This window comes from Salarias fasciatus, chromosome 6, assembly GCF_902148845.1.
Source record: "Salarias fasciatus chromosome 6, fSalaFa1.1, whole genome shotgun sequence".
Taxonomy (NCBI): Eukaryota; Metazoa; Chordata; class Actinopteri; order Blenniiformes; family Blenniidae; genus Salarias; species Salarias fasciatus.
Window position 1 is genome coordinate 40005443 of NC_043750.1, and position 25328 is coordinate 40030770.

Sequence of the window (25328 nt, forward strand, 5' to 3'; positions counted from 1 at the left end):
ATGTACATTGATATTTTTCAATCGGACCTATATTTAGGTCTTGCAGTTTTTTTGTCGGTGGGGTAGAGCCAACCGCTAACTTTAAACAACATCCTGTGTATAATCTGGAAACTAATCCTCTTGACGTAGGACTGGGAGGACAAACAGATACTTACGCAACGCCCATGTTCAGAACGTAGAGCAGAATGTAGTTGATGACTGCATTAAGCAGGTTTCCGATGGCTCCAGTTACGACCTGAGGCCAGATGATGCCCTGTAAAACGGCATATGGACAGAAGGATGGACAGAACTCCTCCATCGAGGTTCTCTAATGTGTTAATTTTAATATAGCGGCACCTGATTCTGAAGGTACCGTCCTTGCAGGTAGAACATGAATGTAGCCTGAGGACACAAAGACCCAAAAACACAAGTTAATGATGGAGTTCAGCTCAGAAAAATAGCGCAATAATATAAAAAAGCAACAAAGGAAGAGCAAAACAAGAACCAAAGAGGTTTTGATAAGATCCAGTTTATTTAAGTTCAGTGGAAACCAGGTTACAGGATTCACCTTCAGAGAACATGACGGGTGAAAGATGATAAGTCGATGAGAATTCAGAGAAAAGGTGTGAAACTTACCGGCAGAGCAGGCGTGAAAATCTCCACGTAGAGCTGAGACAGCCTGGAAACAGACCAGATCCAGCTTCAGTCTCAAACTGCATGGAAAATTCTATATGACAAAACCCCGTTTATCCAAATTAAAGTCCCAACAAGTTCAACCATAAAAAAACCATGTGAATCAAAACTCTTCAAACACGAGTTTATGTTCTGAAGATTATGTGTTTCCCTTAATGACCCAGAACCAGAACCATGATCGTAGACTGAGGAGTCGTTTTTGAAAACATTCCCTCACAATCTTCAACCTTTTTTGACATAAACCTGAAGTGGAAAGTTGTGGGTTATGAAACATGTAACAGCAGGTTTTCTTCATCTGTGTGATTTCAACATCGATCTGCTTAACCAATAAAACATCTGATCGATACGTGCACAGTCACCGTTACCTTGAAACCTTCAGGCGCAGTAGAATTATGTCTCACAGCGCCGCATTAACCGATAACATAGTTACCAACCTAACAGACTGCCAACAGTGAGTGGGTTATTAATTCATGAAATCAGCAATCAGCTAACAGTTTTGGTTGTATATGACAGCTGCTGCAGGAAACTTTCTCTGAACGCTGTAGTTTAAATTAAGCCTTAAATAATTTGTCTGTGGAGCTCCAGATTTGGCCCAGTTGATGCTGAAAATCTTTTGGGTTCCTCGTTTGGTCAGAGTTCATCATTCATGCAAGTTATGCATAAAAAGTTGGTTGTTTGAAGAGTATTACTGGATGAAGTTGTTATTTCTTGTTCCTGCAGAGCTCTGGAAGCCCTGCTGGTTCCAGGTACCGATGCTTCGACACTGATCTCCTCAACTCATCCAGAGAAGCAAACTTTAAGGTGGATGGAGAAACGGTCTGACCTGGCAACTTCCGGACTCTGTCGGAAGAGGAGCAGGAGGGGTTGGGTGTTTATGAGGATGGCCCAGCAGGGGAAACAGGCCAGCAGCAGGATCAGGACCCCCCTCTGCAGGATCACACCGACCCGCTTCAGGTTACCGCTCCCAAAGGTCTGCGTGGAACCCGAGGACAGAAAGTCAAGCCGGCGGCAGCAGAGGTGTGACTGACCAAAGAAAAACAGCTGCACACAAAAGCTGTGCGAGCATTTCACGGGACCGGCCGGGAACCCAGCAGCGGGGGCCGGGCCTGGTCCGGGTCGGACAAACAGATGCGGTGGCCCCGCTCCGACTGGGACCCACCTGAGATATGAGCGTATCGCAGGTCGACGACAGACCCATGCCAACGGAAACAGCAGTGACGTTAATCACCTGCAAGCGAAGGAGGGAGGAAGAGTGAAGCACACAGACCGGGTAGGGGTGGGGTGGGGTAGGGGTGGGGCAGTGGTGGGGCAGTCACACTGGGAACCAGAACCCTCACCGCGATCGCTAGTGCCACGGCCGCCAGCTCAGTTTTTCCCAGGTGGCCACAGAACACGGTGCTGACGAAGCTGATGAGGAAGGACATCAGCTGGGAAAGGCACTGCAATGCAAACACACACACCGTCACACACAGCGGTGCAGTGGTCTGCACTGTCATCTCACAGCATGAAGTACCCGGAAAATACAGGAGACAACAGGAGTCAGAGGCACCAAAGGAGAAAAAAACATGGAGAAATAACAAAAATTCTACAGTATTATATATTCGACAGAGATGTATCACAGAGGGAAATAGTGAGCATGTTACCTTCGCAATAAATAAAAGTTGTTACTAACGATCTCTGCAGAGATGTAAGAGTTATATTACTATTTATTTTATTAATCTGGATTAATCTTGAGTCTAGAGGTGGGCTATATTGCCTAAAATTTATATCACTGTATACATTTTTTGTGGTAATGCTATTATACCACAGTATCGTTACCGCAGGTCCTTCCTCCCTGCTGCTATCAGACTTTACAACCAGCACTGCCCCAGCTTGGCTAAGCACACAACACACACTCTTCTAAATGTCAAGGCAATCTTAGTCTATCATGTGCAAACGTCCAACCAGTGAAACCTCATCCTTTCAGCTCTGTGAAATTCTCTGTGTCTATCTTTTTTGGTGTTCTCACGTCTTTCTGTTACATTGTACATATGTGTCTGTCTCTTATTTAAATTTATTTTTTTCTGTGTGGTTGGCTTTTTTAAGTTTAAACATTTCTATTCTATTCATAGCCAAAAAATACAAAATATTTTTTTAAAACATAGTGAAGCTTATACTATATAAGCTTGTAACTTATATAGTGGGCCGGCCTGAGAGGCGGATTCCCCTGGAATTTTTGTGGAGGGACTCTGGAGTAGGGGGGTGTTTCCGGGGTGAAAGTTAGTTCCTGTTGTTCTTTTTGGGCGTGAGAGATGTGCGTGTTCTGAAACGCATGGAACTGAACCTTCTGTGCAATAAACAAGTCAGAAACTGGATATTCAACTGAGCCTCCATTCCCTGGATTGCTACACTGGTGTCAGAAGGAAAAGTCACAACTGGAAAACTTACGAGAGACTTTGTTGCGGTAAGAAGATCTCATCACGCCTCGACCGCTAGCCAGTTAGCTTCAGGCTATCAATTTGGTGGCATGTTTAGCAGTGCTGGAGTGAAGATTAAAGCTGAGTCGCGGGACGCAGCTCTGGAGATTAAAGCCAAGCCACAGGACGCAGCTCTCGACTGTGTGATCGTTGAGCAGCCGCACTCCCACCCACGCATGAGTGGTACGGTGATCCGCAGGGACGTCTGGACGACACCGTCATCCTCCGCCGCTTCCTCGGCGTTGGGCGGTTGCCATGGCGACGCGCCTCCGCCGCCATCAGCTAACTCGGTGAGGACGCCAAAATACTCCGGTGGGTCAGACTGGGAGTCATTTCATGCTCAATTTGAACTTTTGGCCGATGCTAGACGGTGGGGAAGCGAGGATGAAGCGCGGCAGTTCGCTCTGTGCTTGGAAGGAGATGCCCTGTCCTGTCTGCTGCTTCTCGACCCTGTTAAAAGACGGTTCAATGATGCGCTGGTGGGGGCCCTTGGGAGGAGGTTTGGGAGGTGGTCACAGCCCTCGTTAAAAAATGAACTGAGGGGAAGGTGCAGAAAGCCCAGGGAGTCACTCTGGGGGCTGGCTAATGACATCGAGGGCCAGGTGCAGGGCGCATATGGTCATTTGTCCGCGGATACATGAAGCGAGCTGGCCACGGACCTGTTCATTGGAGCCAACTCCCTGCCTAGCCTGCGTGTACAGGTACAGCTCCTGCACCCTAAGTCACTGCAGGGGGCACTGGAAGCTGCTGTGGAGAGGGAGAGCCTGGAGAGTGCAGCTGTTGGTGGTGGACAGGAAGGAGGGGCTCACCTGGTGCGGTCTGTGTCAGGGCTCCCAGCTGGTGAGGAAACACCAGCGTGGGCATCTGAGATGACAGAACTGCTGAGGGCAGTGACTCTGCAGGGCCCGCCGGGCTCAGGCCCAGGCCCAGGTCGAGTGTGGGTCTGCTGGAGATGTGGTCAGCCTGGCCACATCCGCAGGAAATGCCCAAACACCCGTCGAGAGCAGGGAAACGGTGCAGGGTCCGCATTGGCGGGGACATGCGGACCACCGTCGTCGTCGCTACCCTGACTCTGCTAACCTGCACCCATCAACCAGTGGGAGGAGCCCAACGGCCCAGACAGGGGGGAGGGGCTCCATCCCCCCCAGAAGCAGACGACAGCGGTGCCCCACCGGTGGTGGTGGGGTGGTTTCGCGGGAGCTCTAGAAGTGGGGGCTCCTGCCACGTGGCTGTCTCTGTCCAGGGGGTATCGACTGTGGGCCTGGTGGACACAGGGTTGTCGGTGACGCTGGTGAGACCGGACATTCTGCCCAGGGGGACCCAACTTGAACCCACATCAGTCCAGCTCCACACAGTCAGTAGCCAGTTGGCCCCCACGGCGGGGAGGGGGTACCTGTGGTTGTGTGTGGGAGGCCTGTGTGTTCCCCATCCGGTTTGGGTGGCAGATGTTCAGGACTGCTGCATCCTGGGGCTGGACTTCCTCCAGGATACTGGGTGCCTGCTGGACATAGCCAGGGGTATGCTTAGCTTTTCAGGAGGCCCTACAGTTGCTATGGGCCCCCTAGCTCCCGGGCCCCCACCCTCGGCATGGCTTGTCCAGACGCTGAGAGCCCCTGAGCATTCCTCCTCCCCTGACCCCCCCGTGGTTAGCCAAACCCCGAAGTCTGCTGTTCCCATGGACCCCCCCTGACGTCCGTTGCCCTGGTGCCCCCCTCTATGAGGTCTGTTTCTCCCACCAGCCCCGCCCCATTTTACCAGTTGTCTCCCCTGGCCCCTGTGTTCACCCCGTTGCCTACCCTCACAATCCTGTCCCCCGGGCCGCTACCCCTGTCCCCTCACCCTTCCCCTGTTGTCTCTTCCCCCTCTCCTGAGCCTGCCACCGTGCGTCCTGTGGCGGGGATGTGGAGGGAGAAGCATGGAGACCTGGAAGACCAGCAGCAGGAGCAGCTGAGACAGCTGCTGGGGGACTTTTAGGACAGTTTCGCAAGGAGCAAGAGCGAGGTGGGTAGAACCCAGTTGGCGGAACATGTCATTGATAATGGGTCAGTGCGGCCGATCAAGGGCCACCCACGCCGTATTCCCCTTGCTCGCTAGTGTGGCAGAATGAATGCGGGGGATAACCAGAACTCAACCAAATCAAAGACAACGCCACCTGGGGACTTGCACCCCAGGATCTCAAATGCTAAACCAAATTAAAAAAAAAAACCAAGGACCCGCAGGTTCAAATGACTTACTGGACCGGAGACGTGATTTCAAATTAAAACAAACTTTATTAAATTCCCAATGTTAAAATCAATAGACTAACTCAAAATAAATGGGGTTTGAGGCCTGCCAAACAAAACCAAACTGGACAGGGCTGGGGCTTACCACGACAGCAGTAACAGAAAGGGGGGAGGATCCAAAACCACACAGCACCCGTGACACAGCAAACAAAAAGTGAAAAAGGGACCACCACCAGGGAACCGCTGCCGCTCCAGGGCCCCCAGCACCTGCCATAAGAAAAGAAAATCAACAATTAAACTCACAAAATGATGACAGCCCTCATACTCCAAAAACAAAAATCCAATACCTAAACAATATTCAAAGGAAAAGGAGAACAAATTAATTTATACGAAATAAAAAAAACAAATCATTCCAAAATAACAAAACCAAAGGAATTGGATAGAAAACAATAAAGCAACGTAATCACTAATCAACGCAATCGAACAGAAGAAGGAAAAAAAAAAGAAAATCAAAAGGAAGAGTGCGTCTGCATTTCTAAAAATGCCCGAGCACGGCGCATGCCCAAGCTCCTAGGCTCGATGCAGGAGAGCCACACTTCTTAAGGAGCCTGGGTGGTCCATCAGGCCCTAGGGCAGCAGGGTGTACTGAGGAGGCCGTGGTGCGACGAGCAAGTGTCAAGCACATCCAGAGAAGTAGAGCCAAAACAGCAGTAAAGCCCAGGGTTAACTGCAGCTGATGACTGCACCACTGGCAGCATGAAGGAGAGCACACACAGCCCAATACAGCAGCGGTGGCGGCTGCAGGAAACACACCGCTCCCACACAGACTCCAGGGCAGTCCAGCTCCCAGTCAATTCACAGCTTTGTGGAAGGCCAAACACTATCCTGCACAGACACGCTGTCAGGACAGCAGCCACATGTCTGTCAGTCCCATGAAGGAGGAAGAGGAAGAGGAAGAGGAAGGGCGGAGCAGGGATATTTATAGACGCCCAGTAATTAGAAGCCATACTGCCTCAAGTGGAGGGGAGTGCAACTCCCCACCATGCCACATCTACCCCCGGAGTTTGTGTCGTCGTCCCGACGACTGACCAAGGAAACGAGGCTAACACCAGGGTCTGAACACAGCTGTCTGTGCGTTGGACGCAGATGACTGAGGGCCATCTGGTACACGACCTGGATGCCCTACAGACCGGGGAAGATGGTGCACATTGGGATGGAGACCAGCGGTAGAGCGGCCAGTCCGGCGCAAGGTCTGCCGACTGGGCCCAGGCTGAACATCCAGCAGGGGAGGCTCAGCCCACTGGGCTGAGTCTGCCTGCGCGCCAGCTGTACAGCCCACAGCCTGAGGCTCCTAGGCAACAACAGGTGAAGTGGCAGAAGCGGGCGCAACACTGGGGGCTGCTCTGGTAGGTGACAGGGGGGTCTCTCGTACCAGGAGCCATATATCTTCCTCAGCAGACTCGCTGTCCGACTGGACTGGTGCAGGTGGAGACAGGACCCGGCAAGGGTCAGACGGGGGTCCTGACCTGAACTGGGGCTTGATCATGTCTAGGTGGACCTGGCGCACTCTCTGGAGATCATCCACCGGAGCAACAGAATAAACTGCCTCTTCCACAGGTGCCCGCACAATTTGGTAGGCCGCCGGGTTCCAGACATCCTGGATCTTATGGTGACCTCTGACACCATGATCCGCAGGTAGACCAGCTGGCCAACACTCAGTGGGGCATCACGAACGTGTTGGTCATGTCGCTCCTTCCGGCGACTAGCAGCAGCAGACAAGCGTTCGCGAGCACCCTCAAAGGCTAACCTTAGACTGGCCTGATGCTCAGCCACCCAGTCTTGGATCTCTCCTGGAACTGGATCACGAACGCGACCTAGGAGAAAGTCTACAGGGAGCCGGGGCTCACGTAAAAACATCAGGAAAAAGGGGGACTCCCCAGTGCCCTGATGCGGTGTGGAGTTGTAACAGAACAGAACCTGTGGAAGACAAGAAGCCCAGTCACGCTTCCGTGAAGTCGGGAGTGTGCGCAGGAGGTTGTGGAGCATTCTGTTAAACCTTTCACATTGCCCATTGCCTGCAGGATGATAGGGTGTGGTGCGGGATTTTGAAACCTCGTACAGGCTACAGAGATGCTGAATAATGGAATTCTCAAAGCTCTTCCCCTGGTCTGAGTGAATACGACTAGGAACCCCCAGTCTAAAGAACCACTCATTGACCAATACCTGGGCTACAGTGGAAGCCTGTTGGTCTCGAGTGGGGACGGCCACAGTGTACTTGCTGAAGACGTCGGTCAACACCAGGACGTTTTCCAAGCAATTTCGAGATGGTTCCAAGACTGTAAAGTCCATGGCCACAATTTCATTGGGCCTGGACGCCAGTAAATGACCCATAAAGCTGTGAGGCACCAGGTCCGAGTCTTTTGAAACTTGGCAACGCTCACACCCCTGGACCCACTGTTTTATATCAGTGGTCATGTTGGGCCAGTAGCAGCATTCCCGAACCAACTCAGAGGTCCTCTCGATGCCTTGATGGCCATGTTCATCATGGAGCTGCCTCAGGGTTTCCTCCTTAAGGACAGCAGGTAAGAGCAGCTAAAGACCTTCTTCACCCCCATCTGGACGGAAGAATCAACGGTAGAGAACCCCCTCCTTCTCCACCAAGCGGTCCCACTGACGTAGCAGTGCTACAGCTGGTCTTGAAAGCTGCTGGCGTTCAGCTCGGGAGGGCTGGGCACGTCTCCTCCAAAACACCAGAACCGCCGCCAGAAGGGGGTCAGCTTCCTGCAAAGAGCAAAGGTCAGAGGGAGAATGCCCTGGGAGGACAGACACCAGGGACTGGGTTACCCAAGTGAGGGGGGCAGGTTGCAAAGTCTGTTGGAGGGCCACAGGGACAGATGTCCCAGGCACAGCGTGTTCAACTGAAGTAGCACCAGAGGTGTACTGCCGGGAAAGTGCGTCAGCATTTCTATTACTTCGGCCAGATCGGTACTTTACTTCAAAATCAAATGCTGCAAGCTGAGCAGCCCACCGGTGTTCTGTGGCCCCGAGCTTAGCGGTGTGGAGGTAGCTCAACGGGTTATTATCTATAAAGACAATGCACTTGTGTCCCAGTAAATACTCCCTGAACTTCTCCGTCATAGCCCACTTAAGAGCCAGGAATTCAAGTTTCATGGAGCTGTAATTCTCCATGTTGTGCTCGGTAGGTCGGAGGCCCAGGCTGGCATACGCCACTGGACGTACACCATCCTCCAACTCCTGGGAAAGGACCGCCCCAAAGCCGCTGTAGCTAGCGTCAACCTCCAATATAAAGGGACGGGAGAAGTCGGCATAGGCTAAAACTGGGGCTGAGACCAGTCGCGCCTCAAGGGCCTCAAAACTCTCCTCGCACCGAGAGGTCCAGGAGGCACCTAGGTGCTTCCCTGAGCCTTTCTTGGATTTTGTCCCCACCAGCTCAGCAACCAGCTTATGGAGGGGGCCAGCCAAGTAGGCAAATCCCTCCACGAAACGCCTGTAGTAGCTGGCAAAGCCCAGAAAGGAGCGTAGCTCTGACACATTCTGGGGGCGCTGCCACTTGGCCACAGCCTCTATCTTGTCCGGATCGGTGGCCACTCCCTGGCTAGAGATCACATGGCCCAAGTATTTCACTTCTTTCTGAAAGAAAGAGCACTTCTCAAGCTTCGCCTTCAGTCCCTCTTTTTGAAGACGACCCAGAACAACTTCAAGCCTCTGCAGATGCTGTGAGACAGAGGAAGAAAACACAACAATGTCATCCAGATACAAAAGGAGGGACTGGCATTGTTGATCCCCAAACATCCTCTGCATCAGGCGCTGGAAGGTGCTTGGTGCATTGCATAACCCAAACGGCATCCTGTTCCACTCGAACAAGCCGAAGGGTGTGCAAAATGCAGTCTTGGGCTTGTCCTGTTCGGTGACTGGGACCTGGTTGTACCCACTAGCCAAATCGATCGTAGAAAAAACAGCGGGCCCCGGAGAGTGCATCTAAACTCTCCTCAATACGGGGAAGGGAAAATGCATCCTTCCTGGTCTTCTGATTGAGGAATCTGTAGTCAACACACAACCGCAGGGTTCCATCTTTCTTTCGAACCAGGACAATAGGGGAGGCATATGGGCTGCTGCTTTCCCTGATCACCTGGGACTCAAGGAGCTGACTGATATGGGCCCTCACTTCCTCATACTCTGATGGAGGAATTCTTCGGTGTCGCTGCCTGAGGGGGATATCATCAAGAAGAGGGATGTCGTGAGAGATGAGGTTAGTACAGCCTAAATCGCCCTCATGAGCAGAGAAGACTGAACTATATTTTTGAAAAAGGGTCCTCACCTCAGACTGCTCTCCCTCACTTAATGCCGACAAATCCAATGCCTCCACCATGTCCAGGACAGGATCAGACACCACCTGGGAGGATACCATGGCAGTGGATGACGTCAACTCAGTGACCCCAGCAGGGAGGCTAATGACCTGTGCACTACTTAAAGTGCCGAGACCGGTGCGTGGGTAGAGAAGGACCTCCGTAGTTCCCACATTGACCACGGGGACATAAGCAGTACCCCTGACCACCTGAATCATGCTCGGAGATGCTAATAACCCTGCTGGTTGGCCTGACTCAGCGGGTTCAAACAGGGCATCCCGACCAGCGAACTGCTCCGGGCACGTACAGGGCACCAGTCTCATGAACCCACCAGGTATGCGCACTACACGTCTTCCCTGGACCTTGACGGTACCACTAAGGGTTATCTGAGCCTGGCCTGCAACCTCATGACACTGTTGGAGGGCCTCACGGACTGGGCGGGGGACGTCTAATAGCAGTGGGGCATCAAACAGAGAATCACCATACTCGCCAAAGAGTTCTCTGTAACAACGGCGGATGATATTCATCCCCAGGATCCCTGGGGCACAAGACACTGGGGCTGGGGGGTCCCTAACCACCAAAATACCACAACGGGGGATAACCTTGCCACACAGTTCCACATCTAGCTCCAGGTAACCCATGTAGGGTATAGCGAGCCCATTAGCCGCTCGCAGCTGCAGCCAGTGACAACATTGGAGGCGGTCATGGCCCCAAGGGGCAAACTGCTCCATAAAGAACTGCTCAGTTATGGTGGAAACCATGGACCCAGTGTCCACCAGACAAGAAACGGAAACTCCCCCTATCAAGACATCAATCTTTGGACAGGAAGACATCAGATCAACAGCCTTACCATCCATGGATCCTGCAGATTCCCCCACTGGGCCATGGCTCAGTGACTCAGCGGGTTTCAGTTTTCCAGCTGCTGAGTGGACAAGGCAGACCTGGAGTGGCTGGAGACTAGCCCTGTAACAGAGTGGGCACGAGCGCGAGAAGAGACCCGTTCGCCATCACACTCACGAGCAAAATGTCCCGGTTGCTGACACCGGCGACAAATCACAGGATTATTACGTGTCGTCCGACCTTGGGGTCGAGGGGCCTACAAGGCAGCCACTGTACGAGTGAGAGCGTTAAGCTGCTCTTGCTGGTACTTCAGAAGGTCCATCAGATCAGTTAAGCTAGGCCCCTGGGAAGTAGCTACAGGAGGTGAAACGAAACCACTCTGAACACCGACCTGAAGACCATGAGTGGATGGCAAAGAGTAGCTACGCCCCCGCGAACCCCCAAGGAGACCCTCCCGCTCCCATCTAATAGCCTCACTACGCGCCTCCAGCAACGTAGCAGTGGGCTGACGCCGGACCATCTGCTTCAGTTCCCGACGCAAGGAACTGTTGAGGACATGTTCCACACACTGGTCTCGAAGCAGAACTTCAGAGTTTGGCATCCCATCAGGTGCGCATTGCTTAATGTTCTGCATTAAGGCCAGCAAGGCCAACGAAAACTCCTGCAAGGTCTCGCCCTCCTGTTGTTGCCTCGCAAAGAAAGCCTGCTGTAGAGTGACATAAGAGTGCGTGTGGTCGTACAACTCTCGCAAGATGGAAAAAATGCGGGCCGGGTCATCACGCTCCGCCCTCGGTCGAAACCTTATCTCCTCCCGTGCCTCCCCCTCCAAATGGTCGACAATGAAAAGGGCCTGGTCAGCAACAGAAAGGTGGCGAGTTCGCACGCATGCCTGTATCTCTTCAATCCACTCAGCCACACCCATACCTGATCTACCGTTAAACATGGGACACCTGCGATCCCTTGGTATAACCACCAGCCGCTCCGTCACAACAGCAGGTGAACTACCAGCTGGATTCGCGGGGGCTGACGCTGCCCCATTGGGGTCCGAGCGAGACGCAGCACGTTCCCCATGCAGACGCTCATTGTCTGCCTTCAGCTGCAGCACAAGCTCCCGGAGCTGCTGCACTTCCCCCTCCATACCGACAGACAACCCCACCTCAATTAGGTGCCTCTAACAGAAAAATAACCAAAAAAAATGACAATGGTTAAGTGAATGGGTGGTCCTCCAAGGCAGAACTGCTGTTTTGGCTCCAACACAAATCAAACAATGATTAAAACACAATTAAGACATTTAAACATAAATACATATATTTTAAAGTTGAAATCACGTCTCAGTCCTTTAATTGTGAGTCCTGCCGACAATGCCAGAATGTGGCAGAATGAATGGGGGGGATAACCAGAACTCAACCAAATCAAAGACAACGCCACCTGTGGACTTGCACCCCAGGATCTCAAATGCTAAACCAAATTAAAAAAAACAAAACAAGGACCCGCAGGTTCAAATGACTCACTGGACCGGAGACGTGATTTCAAATTAAAACAAACTTTATTAAATTCCCAATGTTAAAATCAACAGACTAACTCAAAATAAATGGGGTTTGAGGCCTGCCAAACAAAACCAAACTGGACAGGGCTGGGGCTTACCACGACAGCGGTAACAGAAAGGGGGGAGGATCCAAAACCACACAGCACCCGTGACACAGTAAACAAAAAGTGAAAAATGGACCACCACTGGGGAACCGCTGCCGCTCCAGGGCCCCCAGCACCTGCCAAAAGAAAAGAAAATCAACAATTAAACTCACAAAATGATGACAGCCCTCATACCCCAAAAACAAAAATCCAATACCTAAACAATATTCAAAGGAAAAGGAGAACAAATTAATTTATACGAAGTAAAAAAAACAAATCATTCCAAAATAACAAAACCAAAGGAATTGGATAGAAAACAATAAAGCAACGTAATCACTAATCAACGCAATCGAACAGAAGAAGGAAAAAAAAAGAAAATCAAAAGGAAGAGTGCGTCTGCATTTCTAAAAATGCCCGAGCACGGCGCATGCCCAAGCTCCTAGGCTCGATGCAGGAGAGCCACACTTCTTAAGGAGCCTGGGTGGTCCATCAGGCCCCTAGGGCAGCAGGGTGTACTGAGGAGGCCGTGGTGCGACGAGCAGGTGTCAAGCACATCCAGAGAAGTAGAGCCAAAACAGCAGTAAAGCCCAGGGTTAACTGCAGCTGATGATTGCACCACTGGCAGCATGAAGGAGAACACACACAGCCCAATACAGCAGCGGTGGCAGCTGCAGGAAACACACCACTCCCACACAGACTCCAGGGCAGTCCAGCTCCCAGTCAATTCACAGCTTTGTGGAAGGCCAAACACTATCCTGCACAGACACGCTGTCAGGACAGCAGCCACATGTCTTTCAGTCCCATGAAGGAGGAAGAGGAAGAGGAAGGGCGGAGCAGGGATATTTATAGACGCCCAGTAATTAGAAGCCACACTGCCTCAAGTGGAGGGGAGTGCAACTCCCCACCATGCCACACTAACAAGCATGTGACAAAGCTGTTGATGAGCTGCAATGGGCTGACTTTATCGAGCCATCCGAAAGCCCCTGGGCGGCACCAGTGGTCATGGTCCCGAAGAAGAATGCTGGATACTGGCGCTTCTGTGTGGACTACAGACGGCTGAATGACATGACCACAAAGGACTCATACCCCCTACCCCGCATCGACGAGTCCCTGGACTTGGTGTCTGGCTCTTCATGGTTCACCACTCTGGACCTCAAAAGGGAATATTACCAGGTGCCCCTCTCCCCTGAGTCCCGCCCCAAGTCCACCTTCTGTACCAGTCGGGGCTTGTGGCAGTTCAAGGTCCTCAGCTTCGAGTGGTGCAATGCCCCAGCCACTTCTGCCCGGCTTATGGACAAGGTGTTGGCCGATGTCCCCCGCCAGGAGTGCCTGGTGTACCTGGACGACATTCTCGTACATGGGCGCTCCTTCGAGGCCGCCCTGGGCTCCCTGAGTCGGGTCCTGGAGAGAATCAGGGCAGCGGGCCTGAAACTACATCCGGAAAAGTGCCATTTTATGAGACGAGCGGTGACATTCTTGGGGCATGAGTTGGGAGCGGAAAGCATCGGCACCATGAGGGAGAAAGTATAGGCTGTGAGGGACTGGCCCAACCCTCGTGACCAGGGGCAGCTGAAAAACTTCCTAGGGCTGGACTCTCACTACCGGAGACACGTGCGGGGCTTCGCCACTATTGCCTCGCCCCTGTACCGGTTGCTCGAGAAAGACAGAGACTTTGTGTGGTCTGAGGGGTCCCAGGAGGCGTTCCTCGGGCTGAAGCGGGCACTGTGCGAGGCCCCGGTACTTGCCCCACCTGACCCTGCCCTGTCCTTCATGCTGGATACCGACGCTAGCAGTGCGGGGGTGGGAGGTGTCCTATCCCAAGCATAGCCGGGGGGGGAGGGGGTGGTGGCATACTTCAGCCAGAGGCTCACAAAGCCAGAGCGAAACTACTGCGTCACCCGCTGTGAGCTCCTGGTGGTGGTGGTGCTCTCTATCAGACACTTCAAATATTACCTATGCGGTCTCCCCTTCGTGTTAAGGACGGACCACTCTGGCTTGCAGTGGCTGATGACTTTCCGTGAGCCTGAGGGGCAGGTCGCCAGGTGATTGGAAGAGCTGCAAGGATACAACTTCAAAGTGGAGCACTGACCTGGTGCTCGCCATGCTAATGCCGATGCCCTCTCGCACCGCCCGTGTGCAGCAGAAGGGTGCGGAAACTGGGAACGCAGGGAGACACGGGAGCAAGAGCGGCGGACAGAGGGAGGCGAATGTGCGGCTGTCAGACAAGTCGACTCGGTCATCTGTCGGGAAGTGTAGACGGTGACGGATGCAGAGTGGAGACAAGAACAAGAGTGCGATGCAGATCTACAGCCTGTGTTGGAGTGGGTAGCCACTTTCCAAGGCTACCAGAGGTCTATGGGCCATGTTTGACCCACTGAGGGTGGCACAAGGTGTGCTTCAGCGTGCATTCAAGACGGCGGCCAGGGGAGAGGAGCAGTGGCAGGTGGTGGTGCCGAGGGGCCTGCAGGAGGCGGTGCTTCAGGCCATGCACGGGACAGGTGGCTGTGGACATTTTTGGGTCACCAAAACAATGAAGCGCCTGTGTCAACACCTCTACTGGGGGCGGCAGAAGAGAGATGTAGAGGACTTCTGCTGTCGCTGTGACCCCTGCGTTGCCCGCAAAGGCCCAACTGGGCATTCACAGGCACCACTCCAGCAGTTCCCGGTGGGATGCCCCATGGACAGGGTGGGGATCGACACTACAGGACCGTACCCACTGTCTGACGACGGTAACCGCTACGTCCTCTCGGTCATTGACTACTTTACTAAGTGGCCAGAGGCGTACGCCATCCCAAACCAGGAAGCTGAGACAGTCGCTGATGCCCTGGTGGGAGGCATGATAAGTCGGTTTGGTGTGATGGCGTCCCTACATAGTGATCAGGGTACAAACTTTGAGTCCAGGGTGTTCGCGGCTGTGTGCGAGTGCCTGGGTATCCACAAGACTCGCACCACCCCACTGCATCCGTAGAGCGATGGGCTGGTGGAGCATTTCCACCGGAACCTTGGAGACCAGCTGGCCATCGTCACCTCCCGCCACTAGCGAGACTGGGACAAACACCTGCCACTCGTGCTTATGGCTTGCCGCTCCGAAGTACAGGAGTCCACAGAGTGCATGCCGGCACTCCTTATGCTGGGCAGGGAGCTGCGCACCCTGGCTGAGCTGGCCTTCGGTCGCCCACCTGATGCCCCGACTGTTCCTGCCGGGCTGGAATATGCTAGGAAACTGCAGGACAGTCTCGACTCAACACACAGTTTTCCTTGGGAGAGGCTGCAGGAGGCCGGTGTGAAACAGAAGCGCTACTACGACGTGACGCCTTGGGGAAGGGACTTCACGGTGGGTGAGCTTGTCTGGGTCTACAACCCAGTGCAGAAGAAAGGCCGTAGTCCCAAGCTGGACTGCAGGTGGACAGGACCCTGCAGGGTGCTGGAGAGGTTGGGAGAGGTTGTGTACCGAGTGCAGATGCCCCCACGGAAAAGGAGTGTAGCCCTCCACAGAGACAGACTGGCCCCCTACCAGGGAGGGCCCCCCTCTCCCACCTCAGTTACACTGTCAACCCCTCCCACCTCCCCAGTTGCACCCCCGGATGGCTGCGGGTCTTCGTCCCTTGCCACTCCACCGCCCTTGTCCCATGCCTCCTCCCTGGGGGCTGATGTACTGGGCCCCAGCCCTGTTCCCCCACCGCCATCCCTTACAGGGTCTCGGCCAAAGTGGCAGGTGAGACCCCCGTTTCACTTGCGAGACTTTGTTGTGTTTGTGGACTAAAGTGTGACAAACTAAAAAAAAACAAAACAAAGAAGAAAAAAAAGAATAACCGCGAGTGTTTGTGGACTGCTCATGAAAATGTGCTACTGATTTGTTGATTGGTTGTTGCACTGTTTGCTCTGATTCTGCAGTTGTTGTTGCTGAGGCTCTTTTTTTGGTGACACTCCGGTGAGTGTTTTCTGTGTTGGTGAAGCTTGCTGGAGCTTGCGAGCGACTGAAGCGACTGAAGTGCTTGCTGTCTCTCTTGCTATAACTGTTAATTCATGAAGCAATCAAAAAATCGGGGTTATTTACGCCCCCGCGGTTACTTTCGCCCCCGATTGACCAGTGATCTCTCGTGAATTACATTTCTTCTCCACCGTTAGCGCCACCGGCGTGCTAACTAGCTTAGCGTGCTAACTAGGTTGGTCCGCCGGAACCGCTATGGCATCCTCCCCTCTGTCTTCTTTTCTTTCCTGCTCAGTATGCCGTATGTTGAGTCAGAACCCTGCCTCCCTTGACGATAGGGGTATTTGGGTAAAGTGCAGTGTATTGACAGCACTGGAGGCCAGGGTAACCGAGTTAGAGGAGCGGCTGCGGGGCAGGGCAGCGCTAGCTACAGCGAGGTAGCGGCAGGGCTCGCAGCCCACTCCTGCAGTGAGAGGAGTGTTAGCAAGCCCAGCCCCGCAGCATGTCCCGAGCAGCCGGGGCAAGACCAGGACCGATTTGTGACAGTCTGGAGGAAGGCCAGTGCTAAGCACCGCCACGTAGCACTCCAAGAACTAATTTATGTCTGCAATAGGTTCTCTCCCCTCAGCGACGACACACCGGCTGAACTGGACATGCTGGTGATTGGCAGCTCTATAGTTAGAGACGTGAAGCTGCCAGCGGTGAAGGTTAGGTGTTACCCGGGGGCCAGAGTGGGTGACATCGAGGGGAACCTTAGGCTTTTAAAACAGGAAGGTAGGAGATTCCGTCGAGTCGTGATTCACGCAGGCGGTAATGATGCCTGGTGGAGACAATCAGAGGTGCTCAAATTACAAGTAGCCTCGGTGTGTGAATTGGCTAAGTCGATGTCTGATGCTGTAATATTCTCTGGTCCCCTGCCCAATTTGGTCAATGATGAAATGTATAGCCGACTTTCATCATTCAATCGCTGGTTGTCTAGATGGAGTGAGGAAAACGGAGTTATTTTTCTAAACAACTGGTGCACCTTCTGGGGAAAGCCTGGGCTCATCCGCAGGGACGGCATCCACCCAACTTTGGATGGTGCAGCCCTTTTAGCTCACAATATGGCTGATCGGCTTCGTACCCTAAATTGACAAACCAGCTATGAGCCCCAGGCGCAGAGCAGTCGTGTAGAACGCTCCTCTGTTGATCTTGTTGATCCCGTCACTAATCCTGCTCCTGGATTCTTACAAGTCAAGCATGGAGGTTTACCTAGGCTAACAGAGACTGTGTCTGTCCATAGTGCTCAAAGCATTAAAAAAAAAGTCAATGGGTAAAAAGCTTAACACCTGTACGAGACAGAATAACTTTTCCAGTAGGAAATACATAAAATGTGGTCTACTAAACATTAGAGCAATCTCCACTAAATCTCTGTTAGTTAATGACCTTATCGGTGACAATAACATTGATCTCCTTGCTCTAACAGAAACTTGGCTTCAGCAAGATGACTATGTGAGGCTCAATGAATGTACCCCTCCAACCTATGTTAATTTCCAAACAGCTCGATCAACAGGTCGAGGTGGAGATCAACAGGTCAAGGTGGAGGTGTGGCAGTGATATTGCACTCCAGTCTTCTTAAACCCAAAACTAATGTTAAATTCAACTCTTTTGAAAGCTTAATACTAACGCTTACTTGTCCAACTTGGAAGAATCAAAAAGCTGTGCTATTAATTATTGTGTATCGACCTCCTGGTCCTTACTCTGACTTTTTAACTGAGTTCTCAGAGTTTTTAAGCAATATAGTATTGGCTCATAACAAGATCCTTATAATAGGTGACTTTAACATCCATGTGGATGATTCTGGTGACAGTTTGAGCAATGCGTTTATTGCAGTATTAGATAGTATCGGTTTCACTCAAAATGTTGATGAATCCACTCATAGTCACAAGCACACCCTGCATCTGGTTTTAACATATGGGATAGAGGTCAGTGACCTAAATGTTCTCCCTCAGAACCCCATACTCTCAGACCATTTCTTAATTACTTTTCAGGTTTTGATTGAAGACTACGCTGCTCAAAAAGATAAAATTCAGCTGATACGGACATTATCTGAAAAATCTGTGGCTCGGTACAAAGAATTGATCCAGCCTGCATTTGCTGCATTATCTTGTGAACTCACAGAAATGAGCTTATTGACCAGTGGTGATAATAGTGATCAGTTTGTTGACAGTGCTATGCACTCACTAAAATCTGCCCTTGACGGAGTGGCTCCGTTGCAGCTGAAAACCAATCGACCCAGGCGCGTTGCTCCATGGTTTAATTCTGAAACCCGTGTTCTCAAACAAAAAACTCGGCAATTAGAAAGACTGTGGCGTAAATCTAAATCGGAACAATCTCTGAAGGCTTGGAAATGTAGCTTGCTAAGCTATAAACAAACTCTTTTTAAAGCCAAGACATTATATTACTCTTGTTTAATAGAAATAAACAAAAATAACCCTCGGTTTCTGTTCAACACTGTAGCCAGGCAAACAGTCATACTGTAGTGGAACCAGTAATCCCAGAATCTTTAAACTGCCATGACTTTCTTAAATTCTTTAATGATAAAATCATAACCATCAGAGGTAAAATCAATGAAGCGCTTTCCTCAGATCAAGCTCAAGGAATCCAGCCACTGCCGCCACCCGAAATATCTGCAATACTAGATAGTTTCTCACCAGTAAATGGGGCTGAGATTACTTCGATTGTAATGTCTTCTAAAACTTCGACCTGTCTCCTAGATCCAATTCCAACTAAGCTTTTCAAAAATATTCTTCAAGTTATTTTAAATACGATCAAAATTATAATAAATACGTCTCTAGAAATTGGCTATGTGCCACAGTCATTTAAATTCGCAGTAATCAAACCACTGCTGAAAAACCTAATCTTGATCCTGATATTCTAGCCAACTACAGGCCAATATCAAATCTGCCTTTTATTTTAAAAGTCCTGGAAAAAGTCGTGGTTAAACAGTTTTGCTGCCATCTACAGGACAATAGTTTATTTGAGAAATGTCAGTCAGGATATAGAGCTTATCACAGCACTGATACTGCGTTAGTTAAAGTCATAATGACTTGCTATTGGCGGCTGACGCAGGTCTAGTCTCAATCGTGGTTCTCTTAGACCTCAGTGCAGCTTTTGATACAATTGACCACAATATTCTCCTGCAGAGGTTAGAATGTGAGGTTGGTGTAATGGAAATTTCTCATGTATGCATGCTTTTTCTCACTTGTAGTGCTCGCAGAGGTATTTTTGTAAACAACCGTAGCTCACACACTCAGATGTGTGGGGAACCATGAATGCTTTGTCTAGAATTTACTTTTCCTGATAATCTTAGCGTAGCAGCTGCGGCACTCGTGGGAGTCTTCCTGTGTCCAGCCTGCGGCTGGGTGCGGTCAAGGCCCCTGGGAGTGAACGCAGCAGATAGTTATTAGAGGCTTGCACGCCCCTGCGAGGGCAGAACTCACTCTGTTACTCTGTTGACTGCGTGACTTCTCCTGCTGTACAGCATAATAAAAGAAACCAAAATGAACTCACCGGCGGAAGCCCTTTATTAAATAAAATTGCCATAACAGTTGGCGTCACGAACAGGATCCTACGAGTGGAATCCGGCGGAGGACAGAGACCTGGTGATTGGCCATCCTGCGGACAAATTGCTGCAGCCCCGCCGCCATTGACGGACTCTATGGGGACCGGGTCTGAGCCTACCGTCCGGACCACCGCTAGGATCCACGAACTGGTTTCCCTCCTTTTCGGGGAAACTCCTACAAGCACCCGGTGAGTTCTTTCCATATTGGACTGGTTGGAGGGCGAGTGACTGATGTAGTGCCGGTCACTATAATACACAGCATAAAACTTCAATCCTCCCAGAGTGTTTAGTGTTTGGAGTGGGAGAGAGATTGGAGAGGGTTTTTTAGCACTTTTGCACCCTCGGGTCTGGGCTGGGGCCGTAGAGGCGAAAAGGCCGTTGGAGACGTCCAATTGAAAATGGGTAACAGATCTGTTAAAGAGAAGAGTCCTCCAGACACCCCAATATGTAATGACATGTCAGGAAGGTATGGGCCCGAGTGTGTGGGACGTGTGAGAGAATTGAATGAATGGTTTGGGTTCCCCAAAGGGGGGAAGTTTGAGCATGAGACAGTGACTGGTTCTGCTAAAATGTTCACTGGGAAACAGGAAACCAGGGATAAAAAGAAGATTGAGAAGTCACTTTGGATGAGTGAAGCTGGAAGCAGAGCTAGAAAGCAGAGGGACATCCGCTTAGGGAGAGAACAGGGAGAGAAAGCATCATGAGGGACATGAAAGGGTTTTACTACAGATACATGTGTCTCCGTGCCATCTGCTCTCTTTCGAGGTTGATTCGTACTGGACGTCGGATGTGTGAGGAAAGTGACTGGACTCCTCCCCTTCAAACATCCATCCAACCACCGTGGCCTCTTCTCTACTCTACTCCCACCCTCTCTGACATGTCGAACTCCACCTCTGCATCGGCTTCCTACTGAAGGAGTGGTCTGGTCTGTCAGACACTCCCAACACATCGGCGCTGGAAAGCACCACCTCCTGGATGAATGATGGAAGTAAAAACCGAGCCAACAGCACAACATCATTCATGGTTCTTCCGAAGCAACTCTCCTCAGGGCTCAAGCTACAAGCACCACCCTGAGGGGGACGGAGGACGCCAGGGTGAAGCTGGTGGACGGACTGGACACTGGGTCCGTAACTGCCCACATAAGAACTGTGGACATGGACGATGGTGTGGAGAACCAGGCAGAGGAGCACGAGAAGGGGGGACACCGGGTCACGCTGAATTCTCATCCGACGGACGGAGGACATTCGGACTGAGAAGATGAAATCACCACTCACTGATGGCATGGGTGACGTACGCAAAACAACACACAACCCGCTAACCGCAATGAAGAAGCACTTTGCACTGACACACAGCTTGCACAGGGTCAGGATAGAGTAGCAGAGCTTGAAAAGAATACAAAAAAACAACACATTGATTAATTGTATTTCATGCACAATTACTGATGTACATCTGAGGTTTCCCATGCTCACGCTCAAGATAACACGGAAACCTGTGGGATTTTTATTTTAGTTTATTTTTATAAACTTGGTTGATTCTGGGATGGTGAATTGGATGTTGACTCCTGGTAATAGAAGAAAGCTTTCCATGTCCACTGAGATGCGACATGTTCTTATTGTCTAAACTTTGCCCGATGACTCTGATTGACTGACAGTCGATGATCAAACTGGAGATGGTGCTCACATCAACCGCAAATTTAAAACTTCAGACATATTATATGCACTGTGCATACAGGACGTGATGTTGACTATGAACAATGTTTTTTTCCAGGACTTTGACAGTGATTTGACTATATCAACGTTTTTTTAACAGGACTCAATGCGCAGCGTCTGTATGTCTGTCTACTGTCCAGATGTCTTTGTTTAATGTTTCAGGTTCTCACAAATATTTCCAAAGTTCCCTTGCCAAATCCCGCGATGGGCAATGGAATGATTTGGGACGGTTCGTGCGACAACGCGTGATTTCAGCCGACTGCTGATCCAACCCTCCAATATTCGCCATCTATCTCAGTATATCGTAAGACCTCCGCTGAAGTACATGTTCTGCAATTTGTACTATTGACATGATATGCCAATGAGCATGCTCGAATAACCACGTATGCAATTGTGTTTTCAAGAACAAACGGAACAAAAGTTCACTTTGTTAGGATCAGTATGTAAAACCTAATTAATTTAATCTTGAGAGGGTTTTTTTTTTTATTATTTCAGACCCCCAAAGCAAACTGTAAAACAAACAGTTCATTCAGTAGCTGCATCTTTATCAGCTGAGGAGCTGAGGACAGTTGAATATAAAACAATTGCAGAGGCCTGAGAGACAGCATCACACACACAGCCTAGTGAGCTGATGATGTGGGGTTGAAGATGCACCAATCAGATAGTTTAGTACAAAATAATATACTAAGGTGTTTTTGTTTTGTTTTCTGTCTGGGAAGCATTTGTTTGTTTTGTTAGAAAATTCCTGCAGGTACCCCCATCGCTCCGATCCACAATCCCGATCCTCCATTGCCAGCCGCGCCGCGCTGACCTGAGGGGAGCAGCTTCACAGCAGCGGGAAGTACAGACACACACACACACAACTAGAGGGACTCAGATTGACACAGATTTAGGGAGAAATTGTTTTTTTCTGAGCCTGTGAGGACATGTGCGGTGATTCTGTTCTTCTCTTTCTGCTGAGACTTTTTTTAATGCAGGAGAGAAGGAGAAACTGTTGTGGCTGTGGAAGCAGTGGACACAATAATGGAGAGAGCTGCTCCAGAGGCTGGAGGCGGGGCGGCTGGCGGTTCAGGAGGTTGTGGAGGCGATGGGGTTTTGACTACGAACGTGGAAACTTCCGACGTGATGACGACATGTTGACTGCTGGCTGATCGCCGAGGTCAGAGCATGAACGCACACACACACACACACACACACACACACACACACACACACACACACACACACACACACGGACACTTACAACACCACACAGACAGAGAAAAAGAGAGGTAATTGGAATTCCTAAAGTTATTTTATCAACTTTCAAATGGTGATGCATTTATTGTATCTGGTCACTCTCAAGGGAGAAATATTAGTGGGTCAACAGAACTGATCAATCCTGATAAAGGGAGAAAGAAGAGGCAGCAGGCTGCCTCCCTAGTGAGGCCTCCCTTATGGGTCACTTCTCCCCCCACAGCACTGTGGCTCTGACCACAGGCTGTGAGGCTCATCGTCTTAGTGAAATTATTTAAGATGTCATGCTTTAATATTGTGCACTTTATGTTTATCTGCACTTATTATGGAGAAAATATACCAATGCTAAACACACAAGAGAACTTATTTAAAGGTATAATACACGATTTTGATTTCTGGGTGGATCACCTAAATAATTGGTGGGTCCTTTTGTCAATCATTCTGACGAGCTGCTTTCGTAAGGCGGTTCTCCGTGCTTGCGCCCAATCAGCTTCTCCCTTTTGCGCATTCAGAGTGTTTATGTAGCCGGTGAGCTTCTGAGCTCGTACTTACCGATGGCGAGTCTGACATAATGAAACTGTAACTGTTTCGGAAAAAAAAGCTTTATTTATGAGCGAGGCGGATCGCAGAAACTGTAAACAGAGCCGTGCACGTTGGAGAAGAGGAGATCGCGCTCGTACACTTCCGAGTTTCCTGGGAGAAGCAGGAGAGCCGTGCGGATGGTCTGGCGCATGACGTTGTTCAAAGGGTGAGTAACAGACTTGGGGCTTCGTCTTTTCGAGAAAATCGTGTATTAGACCTTTAAGTGAAGGTTTGTTTATGATTGGCTACAAGAACCCTCAATCAAATGTCAGTTTCAAGATCCACTGACACAGATGGAACTTCCACCTCCATCTGTTTTAGCTGGAATATTTGTGGACTGAACAAAGATTATGTAGCTTAATAGGCTCAGCTAAACCTTGCTGAGTAACACTGAGGCCAAGTGTCACATTAACACGTCCTGGATGATGACAGCGGTTACAGGTATTGGATGTGTTATAGCGTGAATAACTGCTGAAGGTGTTTAGTTGAGACGGACGGTCCATATGATACACCTGATTTCACACCAAATCCGCTCACCAGGAAACAGGTTGTCTCTTTCCTGGGAATGTATTCCTGCTGTCGACAGTTTATTCCAAATGATTTTGATTTTATTGCTCCCATTAGGTCTCTGACTGCATGTTTGCAGGTTTCCTGGACTCCAGATGCACTGGAAGCGTCCTGGGCCCTGCAGTCTTTCTTCACTTTTCTGTCTCGACCTGTCATTTCGTTGTTTCTGATATTGAACAAACTGATGTTATGGTTCTGATAGTTCTGGTAAAATGATAATGTTCCTTCTCTATTAGCAGCTTGCTTCACGATGCGCTGTTTTGACCGCCAGGCTCAGGTTGTTTGGGATTCACGCCGGGGGAATGGACGGCGTTGAAGGACATGTTGATAACATGCAGCTTGTGTTTGAGGTTGTTTTCATGGAGCTGTCTCTTCAGACTGCTCAGCCCTTCCTTTACACTCTCACCAACTTTCTGGGGAATGAGGACAGTTTTTTTTCTCGCTCGGAGCTTCGATTAACAGACTAACCCATTCTGATGTGATATATTCTTGGTGTACATGGTGGTTCTGAGGGGGGAATGGTACATCAGGCCTTATCATTCCCACCAGGTTACATCATTGTGGTTTTCTGGGAAGTTCTCAGTGGTGGCAGAACAGCACTATAGAGTGTTTGGTGTGTGCAGCTCACAAGGCAAGGCGAGGAGAACGCCATGGGGAATGCTGCTCACCGCCACCTGAGTACCCTGTGACCACCTGATGGTGGACTTCGTGGAGCTGACTCTGTTTCAGATCAGACAGACCATCACAGGGCCCTTCCCCTCCTGGCTGAAGGGCCTCTCCACTCTTCGCTGGCTGAACCCAGGTGACTGGATCCAGGTGAAGGACTTCTGCAGGAAACACTGGAAGGCCAGGCAGTGGCCATGTCCAGGTCCTGCTGGACTCATGCTGCCTTTAAGGTAGCAAAGCGAGCTACCTGGAGCCAGGCGAGTCACTGTAAGCCTTTCCCAGCACCACCCTGACTCCAACAGCTGATCTCCCAGCCACAGGGCAGAATAATCCCTGAGATCAGCTCCTGTGTGAGGTAGTCCACCCTCCACCAGGCAACGGTGAAGATGTTCCTGCTCCTGAGGGTGCTGCTGCCCAAACCGCAGTGGCCCCCCTGCTTCATGGGGAAGCCCTGCTTGTCATTGCCTCCGCTGATGCGCACCACATAACCCTTCCACTCATCGCCCAGAGGGTCAGCAGCCACCTCTGTGGCCATACGCTTCTCATAGAAAGTGCGCAGTTTGCGCTCATCATCAACTTCAATCAGCTTCTGGCAGCCGGTAGCGGGAAAGGATCCAAAATGAACTCACCGGCGGAAGCCCTTTATTAAATAAAATTGCCATAACATTGGCATCAGAGGAAAAGCCCTCTGCTGGTTCAAATCCTATTTATCTAATAGGTACCAATTTGTTCACGTTAACCAACAGTCCTCACCGTGCTCCCAGGTCAGTTATGGGGTTCCTCAAGGGTCCGTGCTCGGGCCAATTTTATTTCTATTATATATGCTTCCTTTAGGGAACATAATTAG

General features: G+C 50.6%; 1 protein-coding gene across 3 annotated transcripts in view; it reads right to left on the reverse strand.

The window, feature by feature from the left end:
• LOC115390809 (multidrug and toxin extrusion protein 1-like) overlaps positions 1 to 25328 on the reverse strand; it is a 43776-nt gene that overhangs the window by 10747 nt on the left and 7701 nt on the right. The window contains exons 1-7 of one of the 3 annotated variants that reach the window (XM_030094814.1): positions 3100 to 3869; positions 2010 to 2111; positions 1832 to 1900; positions 1496 to 1644; positions 616 to 658; positions 337 to 381; positions 156 to 253 (exon numbers count right to left, since the gene is read on the reverse strand). In XM_030094814.1, the coding sequence (XP_029950674.1) occupies positions 156 to 253; positions 337 to 381; positions 616 to 658; positions 1496 to 1644; positions 1832 to 1900; positions 2010 to 2096 (491 nt within the window). In that variant the 5' untranslated portion in view covers positions 2097 to 2111; positions 3100 to 3869. Of the gene's footprint in view, positions 1 to 155; positions 254 to 336; positions 382 to 615; positions 659 to 1495; positions 1645 to 1831; positions 1901 to 2009; positions 2112 to 3099; positions 3870 to 25328 lie in introns of those variants that run through there. The other 2 variants (XM_030094812.1, XM_030094813.1) reach the window with 2 other exon arrangements.